The sequence below is a fragment of the Conger conger genome, chromosome 9, assembly GCF_963514075.1.
Source record: "Conger conger chromosome 9, fConCon1.1, whole genome shotgun sequence".
Classification (NCBI taxonomy): domain Eukaryota; kingdom Metazoa; phylum Chordata; class Actinopteri; order Anguilliformes; family Congridae; genus Conger; species Conger conger.
Window position 1 is genome coordinate 54794781 of NC_083768.1, and position 20166 is coordinate 54814946.

At 41.8% G+C, this 20166-nt stretch overlaps 1 protein-coding gene across 1 annotated transcript in view; it reads left to right on the forward strand.

Moving 5' to 3' along the window:
- The window catches only part of cdk6 (cyclin dependent kinase 6), a 122046-nt gene that overhangs the window by 86935 nt on the left and 14945 nt on the right, over positions 1-20166 (forward strand). Inside the window, exon 5 of the mRNA XM_061254975.1 lies at positions 4326-4435. Coding sequence (XP_061110959.1) covers positions 4326-4435 — 110 coding nt within the window. The remainder of the gene's footprint in view (positions 1-4325; positions 4436-20166) is intronic.

Here is a 20166-nt window from a genome sequence, read left to right on the forward strand (position 1 = left end):
AGTCATTGCCTATGTTGTTCCTGATTTGATAAGAGGTATCTGTATTTTTTGGAGATGCCAAGGCAATTGTTGGATAAACCTATGCACTCAACTGCAGCAAATTATTACTTGATTTTAATGTAATGCCATAGATTACATCACTCAAAAGTAGAAACTAAACCGCTGTTTTGTCACAACTCAGGCACCAGAACACTGAGCCCAAGAGCAAGACCACAGAAGTTAACGTTACATTTTTAATTAACTTCAAAGTAGTTCAGATGTAACAGGTGAGAAATTGCCTGAGTCCGAGGTGGGATTTGAACCCCGGCCTCTCACTTGTCCAAATATTTGTTGAACGAACACGTTACCAGTCAGCTAAAGACGAACTCGCCTCTAGCCAAGGGCAACAACGTTCTTTTTTTATTTCAGGGTTACGTCATCGGGAGTGTTGTCGCGCGATAACCTGCTACCAGCCTTCGCTTTCACTGCACTTCACCATGCTTACTAGCGAACTAGCTGTGCTAACCATGCTACACAGACAAGCAAGGGTTGATAACCAGTAAATAGTAATGGCAGAGATTAGGCAGTTTGTAGACGATAGTCCAGGCAAAGGTTTGGTTTCCAGGCAAACGGGTACAACAAGGATAATCCAGAGAATGGTTGAGGTCACAGGCAAAGGGTCAAAAACAAACAGACAGTCCAGACAGAAACAAAATCTGAATCCAGAACGCCAAAGGGAGTCCAAACACTGCAGGTCAAATTAGAATAAGAGGGAAATCCAAAAATAATGAGTCGAAAACAAAACAGGTCGCACGGGAGATCAGACAGAAATAACCTCTGGAGCGTATGGCTATAGCACATGACAATCTGTGCTATATCCCTTTTGATGTTTTCTTCCCTTCTCTCTATAGTTTGTGACAGTAGTGTCAGGTTCTGTGTTTTCTGTTTTCATTTTTGTTATTTGTTACCCTCTGTGCTCACCGTAGTCTGTCAGTTCATTCATTCATTCATTGTTATAGCTTTGGGAATACCAAAGCTGTAACAATGTCTTCACTGAAACCTTAACCCTGTGGGGTTGGGAGTGTCGCCTGCGACACCGACAAGATCAGATCAACGTTCCTTTCTAACTATGAGATTTTAGCATACAGATGAAATGAACATATAGGCAGAAATCTTAGAATCAGAAACCTTCCCAATGCACCTATTGACACATAATATTAATAGCTTTAAAACATTTTAAATTAGATGAATAAGACCACTGTGATTTCTTAATCTTTACTCATTAATATGTGAGTTTGGCTCAGCGTGAATTCCGGTGATAATTAGGTGGTAACGAGCTGATAATTATTATCTGGCAGGGGAGGGGTTATGTCATGTGTGAGAACGGCAACTGTAAAGCACGATATAACTTGGCTAAACAGACCAACTCCAAGAGCAAGTCTATTTCTTTTGATCATATTGGTAAATATGTGTGCTCTATTGCTACTCTTCTCTGTGTCATCTTCCTTGACCTGGCCAATGCCTTTGGATCAGTTCCCCATAACCTCCTCTGGGAATCCTTCAACTTCTTCCACGTTCCATCATCCATCACTAGTCTAGTAAAAGCCTACTTCGAAGACCTGCAACTGGCTTCACAACAGCCGACTTTGCAACATCATGGCAACGCGTAGAAGTAGGCATCATGGCAGGCTGTACAATCTCACCCCTGGCCTTCACAATGGCCATGGAGGTCATCATCAGGGCCTCAAGATGAGTGGTGGAACGAACTAAGAATGAGATCCGCCTTCCACCTATCCGAGCATACATGGATGACATGACCACTCTGACCACTACTGCAGCATGCACCAGGCGGCTATTTGGAAAACTGCAGGAGAACATCAAGTGGGCCCGGATGAAAATCAAGCCGAACAAGTCACGAAGCATCTCAATAGTCAAGGGAGAGCGTAAAAACTTCTGCATTGGTGACGACCCAATACCAACAGTGTCTGAGCAACCTGTCAAAAGCCTGGGCAGATGGTACAATGCAAGCCTCAGGGACAAAGACCAAGTGCAGCAACCAAGGCAGGACATCACCAACAGTCTGGAAAACATCAACAAGACCCTACTGCCAGGGAAGCTCAAGCTCTGGTGCCTGCAATTTCTCCCTCGGGTAATGTGGCCACTCACTATCTACGAGGTTCCAATAACAACTGTGGAGAAGATGGAGCGAATCATCACTTCATACGTGAAGAAATGGCTTTGGGTCCCACGCTGTCTGACTAACATCAGCCTCTACGGCAAAGGGGTCCTTGAACTGCCTATCACGAGCCTCACCAAAGAGTACAAGTGCTCTAAAGTAAGACTCCAGATGACTTTGAAGGACTCCAGAGACCAGACCATCAGCAATGCTGCACCACTGCACCAATGTTAACTGGACGGAAATGGACACCATCCCATGCAGTGCAGCATGCTACGTCAGCCCTGAGGCACAACGACATCGTGGGGCATGTCCAGCTGAGAAGAGGAGGCTTTGGCCTTGCAGCAAGTAAACCAACGTGGCGTAAGGCCTCAACATCAGAGAGGAGGATAATGGTGGTCGAGGAGGTGCGCCGTCGGGAGGAGGCTGAAAGAAGCGCAAAGGCCGTCTCTCTTGCCAAGCAGGGACAATGAATGAGGTGGGAAGGCCTGGAGAGGAGAAGCTCAGCTGGAGGGAGCTCTGGGAAATGGAGGCAAGCAACATCAGCTTCATCATCAGAGCTACCTATAATGTGCTCCCATCTCCGAAAAACCTCCACCAGTATGGCGAGGACCCAACCTGTGCTCTCTGCCCAACTCCAGCGACTCTCAAACAGATCTTGACCGGTTGTAAGACCAGCCTCACACAAGGCCGCTACACAACCAGGTCCTTAAGAGTCTGGCAGCAGCTCTTGAGAGCAAGCCCTGCATAGTCCCGTGGGCTGCGCCATTTAAACAACCAGGCAATTCTCATGATTGGGCATGGGACAAAAGCTCAGGCTTGATCACCCTGTAGCTGGCCACCTTTGATGAGGGTGTCTAGTGTTGAACACCCCCTGATTCAAAGGTACACTACTGATGATGTGTCCCGAAATGTACATCCTTCCCATGTCTGAGATACAGCTCCCACGCCACTCTCAACATCAAGGCAAACCTCATGTGAATACCATCCATTGGCACAACGGAGAGTTTACCATCCTGTCCCGTGTTTGATGATTCTCAGTAATGCATGTTTGTAAGTTCCCACTCTGTTCTGAATTTCTGAATGATTCTACTCAAAATAATACCTCTGCATTTTTGCAAGACGTGCATGCTCTGCAGGATCGACATTGGGAAAAAACAGAATACTCTGTGGAAGTCCAAAGAGTGTGATGTCCCCCTGTGCTTGCAGCTAATCAGGAACTGTTTGGAAAAATGGCGGGCAAAACTTTGAGGTGTTTATGAATGGCATCTCCATTGGCCCTAGTGTTGGCATTTCAGGCTGCTAAAGGGACTGCCCCACCTTACATACAATCCTTAATCACTCCCTACTCCCCAGCTAGACCACTCAGGTCTGCCAGCTCTGGTCGCCTTATGGTTCCCTCTCTACGAGCACCTGGTGGTTGAGCTGCACGTTCACGCCTGTTTTCCGCTCTGGTTCCTCAGTGGTGGAATGACTTGCCTACCACTGTCAGGACAGCAGAATCCCTCCCCCTATTTCGACGCAGACTAAAAACACACCTTTTCAAACTGTGCCTTAGTCCTCCCTCCTGATTTCCCCCGTCCCCCTTCCTGATATCCCTATCCCTCTTGTCTAAAATAATTGCACTTATAATGACTATATGTTTACAACAACACTTCATGTGTATTTTACTAGTTATGGATGTGATGCTTTAACTTGTGAAAGAACCTATGCACTTGTAAGTCCCTTTGGATTAAAAGTGTCTGCTAAATGACAAAAATGTAAATGTAATGTAAATTGTACGTAGTTTGATTCCTGAATCAAAACATTTATTTGTTTCTGTCTTCTGAATGGCTCACTAGTATTACTTTGTGGAAAGGCTTTGTCTTAGAGGTAGGGAGGGGTCAGGCCAGGTGTGAAAAGCCTACTTACCTGGCAGGACCGCATAACACAGCCATTAGCTCTCCCATTGTCAACTGGTGCTGAAAAATAGTAGTGACAACCGTATGTTTTTGTAATTTATTTTAGATTTCTAATTGGATTTGCTTCAATATTTTGTTTTTTTTGATACCCAAGACCAAGAACAAATTTCAGTGATCCGAAAATCTGTTTTTACAGCATTCCTGTACGTGTTCAAAACTATTATTTACAATTAGTCAGTGAACACCCTGTTATGACTTCACCCTTTCAGGTTGTTACACTGTGGTACCGTGCTCCAGAAGTCCTTCTGCAGTCCAGCTATGCCACACCAGTTGACCTGTGGAGTGTGGGGTGCATATTTGCTGAGATGTTCAGGAGAAGGTAAGATCCTCCTAACCACCTATGTTAAACATCATCATAAGGGCTCCATTATTAGATCATTTTTGCCCCTTTCAATCATTGGATTGGTGACGTATGGAATGGATTTCATATGAATACACTTCAACCTATTGATGTATCAAAACAATGTATTCGGCTGTCAATGTAATCCAATACGGTGTCTGATGCCAGTCTGGGGAGTGCCTTGGCATCACGCGGTGAATAGACACGCAAACTCAAATAAATGGTTGGCTTACTTTTATTTTTATTATTATTGCCTTTTATTCCCTCATAATCAAATAGCGAGCATTCAAACATTCACAAGATATCAACCAATATATTCTCAGGTAGGGAAACGGAGAGGAAACCATCAATTAAAAAGTGGCAAAGAACCCAAAACAGCTTTTTCCAGCTCAGTCCCAAAAACCTTGAAAGTTGAGAAACGTCAGTTACATGGCAGATGGGGAGAGGTGGATTCACGGGTTGATCATTTATAAGTCAGGCTTTCCAAAAAAATACTTCCACAAAGGATGCGGTGATGTTTTCTTGCTAAAAGGAAAGATTTTCCTAACTTCTAGCTCCTCAAAGGAACATTTAAGGGGTTGGAATGTCCATAAAGATAGTGGAGCTTAATTGATTACTGGGTCAGGAGCAATTAAAGGGAAAAAAGAAGTGGAGAAAAATAAGTGATAGGAATGGGCCCCAGGCCTTTTTATAAGGCCCATACTTAGGTAATGGGTCACAGTCATAGTGATTACAATGAATGCCACCTGCTGGACAGCACCCAAATCTCCCTTCCTGGCTCCACAAGTGTTTGAGTTAGTGTATGTTTATTATAGCCAATAGTCATACCACCATGTAGCTTGCTCTTTTAATGGTTGAAGTTAAGCAGGTGTGGGATTGGTTACTACTTTCATGGGAGACCTCCTGGGAAAGCTAAAGCTAAGTTGCTGCTGGAAGTGGTGTTGGTGGGCCAGTAGGGGGCGATCTTCCCTCTGGTCAAAGAAACCCCAATGCCCCAGTGCACTGACACTGTGCTGTAGGAGACACCGCCTTTGGATGAGATGTTAAATCAAGGTCCCGATGTGTACAACACTGAAAGAACAAGGGGCTTCGCTGATGTCCTGGCTATATTCCCAAACTCTCAACCTGCTACTGAATCATCCCCAGTTTACTTAGCTAAAAATCCTTCACTCCCTCTCAACCTCAGCTAATGGGTTATGAATGTTCTGGTGCTTGAGCTACAGCTCCAGGCCGAGCCCAGAGCAGGGAGAGGAAAGCAGAAACAAAACAATTATTTCCCAGAGACAGCCTTCAAACCAGCATCAATTCTTCTAGGTACACTTGTACACAAAGTTAGGGATTTTGTAGGCATATAGTCAGGTATGTGATTAACCAATTATACCAAACAGGACCGAATGATCATTAATTTAATTAAGGTTGAAACACAGTCATTAACTGAAACAGAAACCGCTGTGTAGGAGGGTTAAAACTAGGTGAGGAGCAGCCAAACTCTGCTTCCAAGGTGAGGTTGCTGAAGACAGTTTAATGTCAGAAGTCATACACTATGGCAAGACTGAACACAGCAACAAGACACAAGGTAGTTATACTGCATCAGCAAGGTCTCAGGCAGAAATGTCAAGGCAGACAGAGGTTTCCAGATGTGCTGTCCAAGCTCTGTTGAAGAAGCACAAAGAAAGGGGTAAGGTTGAGGACCGTAGACCCAGTGGTGGGCCAAGGGAACTTAGTGCAGCAGATGAAAGACACATCAGACACAACACTCACTTCCCTTCACAATTGGAAGATGTTCAGGAGTGCCATCAGCTCAGAATTGGCAGAAATCAGAGGGACCCAGGTATACCCATCTACTGTGCTCAGAAGTCTGGTCATAAGTGGTCTTCATGGAAGAATTGCACCCACATCGGAGTCATACCTCCGATGTGGAAACAAGGCCAAGCGACTCAACTATGCATGAAAACACAGGAACTCAGGTGCAGAAAAATGGCAGCAGGTTCTCTGGACTAATTAAATATTTGGCTGTAGCAGAAGGCAGTTGAAGGGCTGGGCAGCGGTACAAGAATGAGTGTCTATAGGCAACAGTGAAGCATGGTAGAGGTTCCTTGCAAGTTTCGGGCTGCATTTCTAGAAATGGAGTTGGGAATTTGGTCAGAATTAATGGTCTCCTCAATGCTGAGAAGTACAGGCAGATACTTATCCATCATGCAATACCATCAAGGAGGCATCTGATTGGCCCCAAATTTATTCTCCAGTAGGACAACAACCCCAAACATACGGGCAATGTCACTAAGAACTATCTTCAGCGTAAAGAAGAACAAGGAGTCCTGGAAGTGATGGTATGGCCCCCACAGAGCCCTCAACATCATTGAGTCTGTCTGGGATTACATGAAGAGACAGCAGCATTTGAGGCTGCCTAAATCCACAGAAGAACTGTGGCTAGTTTTCCAAGAAACTACCTGCTGAGTTTCTTCAAAAACTGTTTGCAAGTATACCAAAAGAGTTGATGCTGTTTTGAAGGCAAAGGGTGGTCACACCAAATATTGATTTGATTTACATTTTTCTTCTGTTGATTTACTTCTTCTGTTCCTACAGTTTGTGAATTGATTAAAATAAACTATTAACATTTCTAGTTTTGAAAGCATTCTTATTTTACAGCATTTTTCACACCTGCCTAAAAGTTGCACAGTACTGTATATACACTCACAGAGCACTTTACAGTTGTGTAATGAGTAATTGACTCATTCATTGAAAGGGGCGTGTTCAAAATAATAGCAGTGTGGAGTTTAATTAGAGAATTCATTCATTCTGTGAATAAAAAGGTGTCATTAATTGTCCTTTATTAAGGAATAAGGGAAGCAAATGTTTCACACATTGTTATAAAATTTATTTCCTTCTGAATTGCTAAGTAAAATGGGCCCATTTGAACAACGTCATTTGTTTAAAAAGTTGATTGGAGAGGGGAAAACGTATTATGAAGTGCAGCAAATTATAGGATGCTCTGCTAAAATGATCTCATTTGCTTTAAAATGGCAACAAAAACCCAAAACACCCGGAAGAAAACGAGCAACTACTGTTAAGACGGATCGAAGAATAGTCAGAATGGCAAAGATTCAGCTATTCATCAGCTCCATAAAGATCAAAGATGATCTACAATTACCTGTAAGTGCTGTTACAGTCAGAAAATGTTCGATCAAAGCTAAGCTATCAGCAAAAAGCCCCTGTAAAGCACCATAGTTGAAAAAAGGTCATGTGCAGAATTTGCCAAGAAATGGCGTAACATGCTGTGGACTGATGAGAGTAAAATTGTTCTTTCCGGGTCTAGTGGTCGTCGACAGTATGTCAGACAACCCCCAGCTACTGAATTCAAGCTACAGTACACTGTGAAGACAGTGAAGCATGGTGGCGCAAAAATCATGGTATGGGGATGTTTTTCATACTACAGTGTTGGGTTCGTAAACCAGGGATCATGGATCAGTTTGAACACATCAAAATACTTGAAGAGATTATGTTGCTGTATGCCGAAGAGGGGTGGGTGTTTCAACAAGACAGCGACCCCAAGCACATGACTAAGAGAGCAACATCTTGGTTCCAGACAAAGGTAATGGAGGTAATGGAGTGGCCAGCTCAATCCCCCGACCTCAACCCCATTGAAAACTTGTGGGGTGACATTAAAAATGCAGTTTCTGAACAAAATCCAAAAATTCACAGGAACTGTGGAATGTAGTTTGTTCATCCTGGGCTGAAATACCTGTTTCTAGGTGCCAGAAGTTGGTTGAATCGATGGTTATGCAACCACTGTTGTAATGTGTGGTTATTTGCCTTACTGTCACATTCCTTTGAGCTTTGACCAATCTGGCCATTCTCCTCTGACGTCTGTCATTAACAAAATGACAAAAAGCAGAAGTACAAAAGTAAACGGATATCAAAACCAAAAACTCGGTAAAACGAAAGGGCAAAGGCAAACTCGAGGTCAGGCAAAGGTGTGTCTCAGGAATCTCATGTAATACAGCCTTACTAAGAATCAGCCCTGGAAAGATGATCAACGTTATGACAGGGTTTCTACCAGAGACTGGGGTTCAAAAACCTGAAGGGAAGTGACATAGTAGGCGGGGCACGGGAGTGAGGAGGGCTAAAGAATTAAACAACAGGTGAGGAACACAAGGGGGAAACGAAAACGCGAACTGGGTACACATAGACCAACACGTAAAACATACAACTCCAGATAAGGGAGTGGATAGTGGATAGCGAGAGGCAGGTGCGAACACTTCACTGAAACTAAGCAAGTAATCAGTGATAGAATAGGGAGGCGGAGTTACATAACATAATTGAAACTGGAGATGCAATAGTAAGTTAGTAATTTAAATTTAGTTACTTCAATCTAAATTACCCCAAACTAGTGACTGTTAGTTAATTTGTTAGACAGTAAGTGTGTTAATATAATTAATACTGTACAATATCTATGTTAGTCATTATTAGTAAGTTTAGTGCTATATAACACTTGCGAGAAAGCAGGAAGTAAGTAAGGAAGTAAATGCGAGACTGGGAAGGAATCGTCCAAACCCGGAAATTACCGAAACCACCCGAATAGTGCAGCACGCAGACAGGGGAATGACTCTGACTCGGAAACATTCAGACACAGACAAAACAGGGGAATGATGAATGCAATGAATAGTAATGTATAAATAAACAGAAGACCAGATATGATATGAAAAAGAATAAATTACAAGAATAACAATAATAAACTAACAGACATACAGGAACATTACATTTTTTTGTTTTTTGCACCATTCATGCAAACTCTAGAGACTATTGTGCATGAAAATCCCCGGAGATCATCAGTTTCTGAAATACTGAAACCACCCTGTCTGCCACCAACAATCATTCCACGGTCAAAGTCACCTAGATAACATTATTTCCCCATTCTGATGGTTGATGTGAACATTAGCTGAAGCTCCTGAGCCGTATGTACATGATTGTATGCATTGCACTGCTGCCACACAATTGGCTGATTAGATAATTACATGAATATATATACAGTATATATACAGTACTTTCATTTTAATTTGAGTTTGCAGACTTCTGAAACTGAGTGGTGTTCTGTCACCAAGGAATCTTCCTAATTTTTGTGTGTGTTTACGTCTGTCTGTGTGTACCAGCGCATGCCCGCGTGTGTGTGTTTGTCAGTTGGTTACTAAGCTGTTAATGAAATTCAGTTACAGTCTTTGTGGTAGGCAATTTCTGAGAATTCAGTTTCTGATATTTTTTCTGTTTGTGGTTTAACATACTTTGCTAACTGTGTGGGGCTGCATTCATAAATCCATTTAAAGTTAAGAAAAAATGTTCCAGCTCAAAGCTTCTTCCTTCCCTGTGTTATTTTTTTGTCTTCTGCTATTGTGTGTGTTTCTGTGTTTTTGTGTTGTTTGCTTCATGCTTATCGATTCACTTGAGAAAGTGGAACATGTCAATAGCATTAGCTGCTCTGCAGATAGGAGCTCATTCATGAGTGGGGAATGGTGCCAAATAGGCTAGCTCCTTGTAATTTATGTTTCCTTATGTTTCAAAATAATGTTATCAGAATAAACTAGTGGTTGTGATAAAAAATACATGAACATATTGCAGTGTGCCAGGTCAGTTTCTGTGTCTTGCACTCCATTTGTTTGTGCTAATATTATGCTGCAAAGTCACAGTACAACTATAAACACCCAGTTTTAAATACTAGGAAGTTTGGGGCAGTTCAACAGAACTGCATTACAGATGTCCTTTTGCTTTACAGGGAATGCACAGTACATGCATAAGCATTGTACCAAATGCCTATTTGAATGTTTTTTGTGCAACTCGTAGGTATTTTAAATGAATGGCATAAGCGAGGGGACAATAGACTATGTACTTCCTACCCAGAAGGTTTTTGGTTCCAAATTGGGCGACATGGCTCAGGCAGTAAGAGCAGTCGTCTGGCAGTCGGAGGGTTGCCAGATCGTTCCCCCGCCCGGGCTGTGTCGAGCTGATGAGCTGGTTGGTGCCTCGCATGGCAGCCAATCACCGTCGGTGTGTGAGTGTGTGTGTGAGTGTGTGTTTGAATGGGTGAATGAGAAGCATCAATTGTACAGCGCTTTGTATAAAGGCACTATATAAATGCCAACCATTTACCATTTAAATGAATTTCCAAATCAGCCTCTTTAGGAGAGGAATAGGAGTGTAATTAGCCTCCTTTCACTGTGTGAGGTAGTAGTAGCTGTGTATTTAGATTATTGATTAAATTCAGTGGGTTCAGTAGGTGGAAATGTCATGGCCTGTTTTAGCCCTATTTTTTAACCATGGCTGAGGAGGTGAAATATGAGGTTTTGACCTGGGAAATACAAATTTCTCTAAAATGTTCAGCTGTGACTTGACTCATCATGGGAACCACATAACTGATTTTATTGATATTCAAGCTTTTCTGATTTACCATTATATTTCATCTATGACCTATGATTCCAATTTTCACTTTATTTCAATAATCTGATTATTTAACCTGCTGAATTTTTTAAGATCAGCATAGCTTTCTTGTATGTTTTAAGTACAATAATAATAACTTCATTTGGATAGCACTTTTCAGGCATACAGCACAAAGTGCTTTACAGCAGTGAAAAAAGAAATATCATAAAAATAGACACAATGCCAAAAGACAACACATTAACATAATGTTACATAATGGCAAGAACAGGCCATTCAGCCCAGCAATGCTCACCTTTTCCTACCACTAAGTGTACCTACTGCAAAATAGTATCTTGCACTGTATGAAGCCTGTTCTTGAAAACCCCCAGTGTTTCTGCCTCTACTACAAGTCCTGGCAAGCTATTCCACACAGTGACCACTCTCCAAATACTTCCTAATATGTGTGCAGAATTTATCCTTCTCCAATTTATCTGGTTCTGCTAACTAAACTCACCCTGAAGAATCGCCTGTAGTTCACTTTGAGGAATTAACAATCAAATTGCCCCAAGTCTCCTTTTACTAAACTTAAAGAGATTAAGCATCTTAAGTCTATCCTCATAATAAAAATTGGTCTTAAGAAGGGATTTAAAAGCGGTTACTGATTTAGCTGCTCTAATATTTGAGGGGAGGCTGTTCCAGAGTTTCAGGTTCTTTACAATAAGGGTATGATCACCTTTAGTTCTTAACCTGGATTCAGGAACAGCTAAGAAGGTCCTTATCTGTAGACCTGCTTGATATAAGAAGGACTGTGGCTCAATAATTTATACTTCAGCTTTTTCTTGGTTTAACTGAAGGAAGTTTGGGACATCCAGCTTTGAACATCACCTAAGCAGTCGTGGACAACTGTTAACGTATTCAAGGCATGAGGCTTAACAGCTAGGTAGAGCTGTGTGTCATCAGCATTACAATGAAAAGATAGATGGCCCAGGGGGAGCCTGTATAGAGTGAACAGTGTAGGACCCAGAATGGAGCCATGCGGAATACCACAGCTGACCAGAGCCGAAGAGGATCTATAATTTCCAACGGAAACTGAAAAGGTTTGATCTGACAAATATGACTCAAACCATTCCAGCAGTCCCAAAAATCCCTATCCAGTATTTAAGTCTTTCAATCAGGATAGACTGATCGACCATATCAAAAGCTGCACTCATATCAAGTAGCAGCAGGATAGACCCAAAACCAGGATTTGCATTCACCAGTATGTTATTTGTAAGTTTAAGAAGGGCTGTTTCAGTCCTGTGATGCTTCTGGAAGCCAGATTGGAATAAAACATTTTTTTTAATGTTTCTAGCACTTCTGTGAGTTGTTTTGAAACTACTCTCACTAGTATTTTAGAAGTAACTGCAAGCTTAGAAATAGGTCTGTAGTTATTTAAAACAGAGGTATCAAGGCAGGGTTTTTCTTAAGAAGAGGCTGAACGCATGCCAATTTAAAATGTGCTGAGGGAGCTATTTATAATGGACAATAAATCTGGGCCAATTACTGCCATGAACCCGGTCGGTAAAACATCAACTGCAAGAGGACTTTAACTTAGATACAGTACCCATATGTTCTTGCACAGAAATAGCAGTAAAATAATTCAGGAGATTCAGGTTAAGAGCAGGGCAGGGCAGTTCACTCGTGTCAGGTTCTGTGTTTTCTGTTTCCTGATTTTCTGTCTTCCCCTGCTTTTCTGCCTTTTGTTACCTCTGTGCTTTCGGTAGTCTGTTTCCTGCTCCATTCCCTCATTCATTTGTTTCCACCTGTGTTTCATTTCATGTCTCCACCTCCCCACTCATTCAGCTCACGTCTCATTGTCTGTCAATCTCCTGTGTATTTAAGCCTGTCATTTTCTCTTCTCTTCTTCTTTTCTCTCTCTCACTGTGTAGGGTTTGTCTCTGTACCATTCTGGCATCCACTGTATGTCAGTTATATTCTGTTCTGATCTAGTTTTTGGATTTTGGTTTTCTGTTTTGACTCCTGTCTGGCCTGTTGGACTCTGTCTTAGGATTGCGATTTCTGTACCGCTGCTTGGACTGACCCCCCGGTTTTTTAACTTTGCCTGTTTCGATTATGCTCTGTCTGCCCCTTCATCTGCTTGCGCATTAAACCTGCCATTTCACTTCATCCCTGAGTCTGCGCATGGTTCATCTGTTCCCCGTTCCTGACAACTAGAAGGCACAGTATGAATAATATTAGATCTAATATTAACAATCTTACCAGCAAAAAAGGAAATACACTTTTCACACATCAGATGAGCAGAAGCTTGGTTCATACAGTGATCTATAAAACCTGGAATTGTGCTTATTTGCTTCAATAAGGGATTATAAATATTTTGCTTGCCATTTACTTTTGACCTAACTTTACAGGGAGCAATGTCATCTAAAATATTCAAGCAAATTCTGTTGAAATTATGCGCTTGCTCCTAAACTTCCTCTGTAACTGGCATACCTGGATGAAAACTTTGTGGCAGTTTGTGAATTCATCATATGAGAGTAGAAGGTTTACTTTGTAGGTTTTGCTAGGTTATGCAAACCAAAGTGAAAACCAAATCCAATATGTGGCCATGCTCATGGGTTTGGCTGGAGACATGTTGTATAAAGTTAAAAGAAATCATGGCATAGGCATGAAGCTAGTATTACGATATGATGGCCGATAGATCACTGCACACAGAACTGGTTCAACTTCAAGACAAAGAATCGTAAACGTGAACTTCAAAAGAGGAAAACTCATTTACAGAAAGGGGGTGTCATGATCCTCGATTCTGTCTGTGTATTTAATTCCTTATTCTTGTGAATTTATTACGTCTGGTGTTCTGTTTACATTCATATTCTTTGCACTCGTCCTTCCCTGTGATGTCTGTCTTTATGTAGTTCTGAGTCGGGTTACTTTCATGAAATTTTCCAGTTTCCCACAATTTTTCTCAGTCTCGCTGTTCTTACTTCCTGCTTTTTCTCCATTTCATTTTTGTTGATAGCACTAATATACTAATAACAACTAACATATATTTTGTACAGTCCTAATTATATTAACACACTAATTGTCTGTCTAACTAACTAACTAACTAACTAACTATCACTTAAACTAACATACTAACTTTATTTCTGTGATTTACTTTTTGTGTGTGGCAGCACAGATGGTGCAGTGGGTAGCTCTGCCACCTCACAGCAAGGAGGTCCTGGGTTCGAATCCCTGTCGGCCGGGGCCTCTCTGTGCGGAGTTTGCATGTTCTCCCCGTGTCTGCGTGGGTTTCCTCCGGGTACTTTGGTTTCCTCCCACAGTCCAAAGACATGCAGGTTAGGCTGATTGGAGAGTCTAAATTGCCCATAGGTATGAGTGTGTGAGTGAATGGTGTGTGTGCCCTGTGATGGACTGGCGACCTGTCCAGGGTGTATTCCTGCCTTTCGCCCAATGTATGCTGGGATAGGCTCCAGCCCCCCTGCGACCCTGTTCAGGATAAGCGGGTTAAGAAAATGGATGGATGGATGGACTTTTTGTGTATCGGTATTTTTAGTTTGGCTAGGTAAGCAGTGTTTGGCTAGTTAATTTTGGTCACTTTTGCTTTGTTGTTTGTTTATTTGTTTGTTTGAAAAAGAAAAGAAAACAAAGAATTCAAATAGGCCCTGGTCTTTATCGTTGTTGTACAGGTAGCAGTTGAAATTGTACTTCCCTCTAGGGTCTTTCAGCGCACTTATCCCTGGTTATGGGTATGCGCTTTGTTGCACATCGCTCTGGATAAGAGCGTCTGCCAAATGCCATTAATGTAATGTAATGTAATCTCTATTTCTAGACTGCTCTATAACTCTGCCTTCCTGTTCTCTAATTGCCTGCCTTAATTCAGCGAAGTGTTCGCACCTGCTCTCCACTATCTCTACATTCCTTAACTCTGTGCAATTGTCTACTCCCTAGTCTGGAGCCGTTTGTAATACATGTGTGTCTATGTGAATCCAGTCCCGTGTTTTCGTTCTTCCCTCATCATTGTATGATTGCCATTTCATGTGTCTCACCTGATGTTTATTTGTTAGACTGCCCTCACTCACATGCGGTGCCTAGGTTGTCTCATGCCCTCGTATTCCTTCCCCCTTGTTCTAGCCTCCTTGTCCCTGTACCTTTGCCCTTGTGGCATTCTGTCTGTTTTTTTCTGGTTCTGGATTTTTCTGGTTTTTGTCTCCTGCCTGGCTCTTCTCTGGACTCTTCTCTTGCATTGTGATCTCTGTATCTCTGCCATGTTTGGACTGACCTGGTTTTTTAACTTTGCCTGTTTTGATTTCACTTTGTCTGCCCCTTCATCTGCCTTAATTAAACCTGCCATTTTCTCATACCCCTGAGTCTGCTGTTGGTTCCTCTGTCCCCCACCTGTGACAGGGGGTTACATTTTAAATGACTTCTGTGAACAACAGCAAGGCATCCCCTTCGGCCACTGGCCATAGCTTAATGGATTTATTGCCCACTAGGCACAGATCATTAAGGGATCCTTGATTTCCCATTCTCGACCTATTCTCAGTTATCAGAAAGAAGTCAAGGTTACAGGAATGCATGAAATCAGCGAAGATAAAGCTCTTATTAGACAGAGATCTCACATTAAGTAGTGCCATTTTAGTAATCAGATTTGGTTTTGGTTTAATAGCAACAAGGTTCCATAAATTGGCTCCACAGAATTTGGGCATGTGTTGTAGCCTTTAACCGATATCACAGTTTGTATATGATGGCTATTTTATAGGGGGAACAATTCTTTTTTTTGGCCTTTTTCAGCTTTATTGGACAGTATAATATAGAGAGACAGGAAGAATGGGAGCGAGAGAGAGGGGAAGACATGCGACAAATGTCAGACGGTCAGATTCGAACCGCTGACGTCACGGCTCACAATGAGCATGCGGTCAGTGCTCTACAGGCTGCGCCACCGAGACACCATAGGGGGAACAATTCTGACCGAACAATATCGTGGGAAACATGAGGATGTGAATTGGAATCAACAGAGAACGCGGTTAATGTAGTAGCATAGTTGGAAATAGTGCTACATGTAGGCAAATAATGTCAGTCTGAAAGACACTGTTTAATGTTTTCAGATAGCATAGAGAGACCTCTGAAATTACGGTGAACCCCATCATGCTTAAAGGAGGCCTATGCCAAAAAAAGATCAAATTGTCCACAAATGCAATATTGTTCATAAGATACCAGCTCCTCAAACAGAATTTGGATCACAAAAGTCAGTCGCTTGGGGAGCAGAGGGAAACTAAGTAGCTCATGTCTTTTTCTTGAATCTGGAGGTAGGCAGACTCGGAGGCAACAGTATCAGGAGAACATGCAGGCTCCACTACCCTACCTGGAGCATGGATGACCAACATCACTCCACAGCCATGCCTGACCAAGATACCACCGTGCAAAGTTCCCGGTTGATTGGAGCATGCCCCGAAGGAGAGATTGAGGAGGTTGAGAGAATTGGCTGATCAGAGAAAAGTGTGAATTTCTTGAAATGTTTATCTGACAAGTTGAAAAAATGAATGTTTTCCTTAAATGCTGATGAATCTACAAGCCTGAACATGGATAGAATTCTTATGTCCTATTTAGCTATTATGATGATGATCTTGGTTATAACACAGCTTTGGATTTTAATTTTTTAAACGTTAGATAAAAAAATGAAAATCGCTTAAAAAGAAAAATAAGAAATCCAACGTCGAACAGCAGCATTTGCTGGTTTAAAATAACACTGCGCAGTTTGTCATTGAATTATTAGTTATAAAATTGAAAAGTGACTAATCGTAACTCTATAAAATACCAGCATAACTTGTCTAATATTTAGCTAATTATTAACCTAATTGTTTTTATGACCGTACATTTATAAGTTGATTAGCGGCTATTTCGAGTATGTCAATTCAGAAAATTCAACGAATAAGCAGACCAGAACAGCTTCCCAAGCAGTCACACACATTAACAGAGAAATTTAAGATTATTCTGAACATTACATCTCAGGCTCATTATTATTTTATTTTTTTTAAACCAAAGGAAAGATTTGTTATAGGAATGAAGGTTGATGGAACAGGGTGGGAAGTAAATGGCGTTCTTAGGTATGGCCACGAAGTAGGGAAATTTGATTGCGGCAGTGAGAATATCAAGTAGGGGGATTGTAATTGTGGAGTGTCAAACACCCCCCTGCTTACTTCCCTCCACTGGCTGCCAGCTTACCTACAAAAAATCATCAGACCCTACACCCCTGCCAGACCTCTTCGTTCAGCCTCCACAGGCTGCTTGGCACCTCCCCCTCTCCGAACCTCCACCTCACGCTCACGACTACTGTCTGTTCTGGCTCCACGGTGGTGGAACGAACTCCCCATTGAGGTCAGAACTGTACAATCTCTCCCCACCTTCAAGCGCAAACTGAAGACACACCTCTTCAAGCAGCACCTCTCCCCATCCTCCCTACCTCCCTGTGAACCTTAATTGTTGTCTTTGTGATTTACGTTGTGTTTCGGTATTTTTAGTTGGCTAGGTAAGCAGTATTTGGATAGTTAAGTTTGGTCAGTTTTGCTTTGTTGTTTGTTTGTTTATTTGTTGTAAAAAAAGAAAAAAAAAAGAAAAGAAGAAATAGGCCCTGGTCCTTTCCTGGAAAGGTAGGTGGAAAAGATGAGCTCAGGAAAAGATGTCCTATGCAGAAGCAAGTGTGAGGCTAGAAAAAGGAGTTGTGAGGAAGGAACAGGGGGGGAAACAACAAGGTGGATATAATAGAGAAATTGTAAATTTGGACAGAAGGTTTTTAGCTTTTATTGGAATGATTATAAACTGAGCAAGTGAAATCGAAACAAAATTGGAGAGGATCAGGATGGTGGTGGATGCAGCTAGCGATCTTGGGTATATCTGATGTCAAGGGAGATGCCGGTTTTGACAACAAAAAGAATATCGAAAAAATATCGAGAGCGACCACCTCCTCGTTTAACTGAGCTTGTTGTTCAATCATGCATTTTCCAATTTAATTTCCTGTATTTCAGATTCAAGAGTTTTTTGTCTCTCAAAAAACTCTGCATTAAGAAACATCTTACATGAAACACATTGGATTAGCTTAACCTTGTCACCCATCATGTATTTCTACACAATACTGGTCTATGTTGAGGTTACACAGCAAATGCTCTTGCTCTACCAGCTAGTTACCGACCAACCACACAAACAATTCACACAATACAGCAGTGTTTCATCTGTTTCATGAGATTTGGGCCCATCTGTGGAGTGGAAGAGACACATCAAGACACATTTCCAAGCCAGGCTAGAAAGCTCTTTGCCTCCTCGAAATGTACACCTCTCCACATTGGTGTTATGAGTAGGAGGTAGGAGTGTGGGGTGGGGAAGCCCTCTTTTAAACGGGAGGCTAGCACAGGCAGGAGAGAAGAGCGTTGTCACGGGACATTCCTCATTGTAAAGAGGCCCTGCCTTTTGATCATGCGGTAACGGCACTATGATGTGGAGTGGGTGAAATGGAGTCAGCTCCCATATCCATAGCTAAGCTCGTTATCTTCTTGAAAACCCCCTGCTCTCCACAATAACATGCCGTTCTTGTTATTCCTGAACAGCTAGAACTATGAACTTGTGTTCATAACACTAACAAGGTGTGTGGATCAAATAAAAAATCAATTCATGGTTGTTTTGATATAGAGCATGTATACAGCATTAAATTCTTAGTCTGTTCTAGCTGGCATATGAATGTATGATACATGATTGAATAGCAATATCATATGTATATAGGTAATAAAGGTATTAAAGGTTTCTTTTAAGGTATGTGCTGCCACCAGAACAAAGCAAATCTTGCTACCAGGTTGTCTTTCCCTGGCAGGTACCTTTTATGCCTAGTATTTAATCACACAACTAGGATTTGTGATGCATATACACTCAGCGAGCAATTCATTAGGTAGACCTGTACACCAGCTTGTTATTGCAAATATTTAATCAGCCAATCATGTTGCAGCAACTAAATGCATAAAACCATGCAGACATGGTCAAGAGGTTGAGTTGTCCATCAGACCAAATGTCAGAATGGAGAAGAAATGTGATCTATTCGACTGGAATGATTATTGGTGCCAGACAGGGTGGTTTGAGTATCTAATAAACTGCTAACTGGGATTTTCATGGACAACAATCTCTAGAGTTTGCAGAGAATCCAGTTAGCAGCAGTTCAGCAGGCAAAAGTGCGTTGTTAATGAGAGAGGTCAGAGGAGAAGGGCCAGACAGGTCAAAGCACTCATTAAAATGCTGAACTGGAATCCTGAAATGGCCATACATGCTCACATTGTGAAGCTAAAGTGGATCACCTATTACTTAAGGAGATTCTTGGGCCCCTTCTCAATTGCCTTAAAAAGCTTTTTTGAAAATGACACAAAGGCCTTGGTGAACACTTCACGGTCTTGAAGATAACATGAGGAGAGGTGGCATGGCTTCCATTGACACAATGAGCTATGACGCCACACCGTTCCGGCACTGGCCTCCAGCCAAGCTGACCAAGGAGCAAATGGCTTCTTTGATCCCTGTAAAATGTGCTTCTTTTTTCTGGAGCAGGTGATTAGGACAACATTTTTAAAAGCCACCTGCTACAGATTAAGTTCAGGTCCAGCTCTCGGCATTTGAGTGGCTGCTCTACCAGAAGTAAGCAGGTCCTGTAGATATGTGTCTATACTTTTAAATTTAATTAATAAATAATATAAATAATAAATAATCATAGCCAATGAAACAGCATAAAATGTATTCTGATTTCTTTATTTTTAAATGCAAAAACAATTTAGGTATCATGCTGAGGGCACACACCAATGTTCTCAATATGGTTGTGTTTGTGAATTGCATTTTCATTTGAAGGTGGTCAATGTGCTTTTGGATGTTTGCATATTGAATGTATGTGAATATGTCTGCATGCACAAAGTTTTTATCTTTATATGAATACTCTGGTGTGCTGTACAGTCTTCTTTTCATGCTTGATTTAAGACTTCTGTTGCTTAAACAGGGAAATGTATACAGTACGGTATGGTAATGCTAATACCACATAAAGGAGGGAGTAAAAAACTGCACAGTAAGTAAATGTACATGTAATAGTGAATGTAGGTCTGAAGGTTCGCGGAGTTACGGTAATGTTAATGACATAGAAAGTTGCCTACATTCTTGTTTACTTTTTCACAGTTTCTCAGGCGTGCACGTGTATGGATTTCATGGAGGATGTCGCCCCACCGCATTCCGGAGGCGGAGCCCCTGGAATGCAGGATATAAACTCAGCCGTTAACAAAGCATGACTC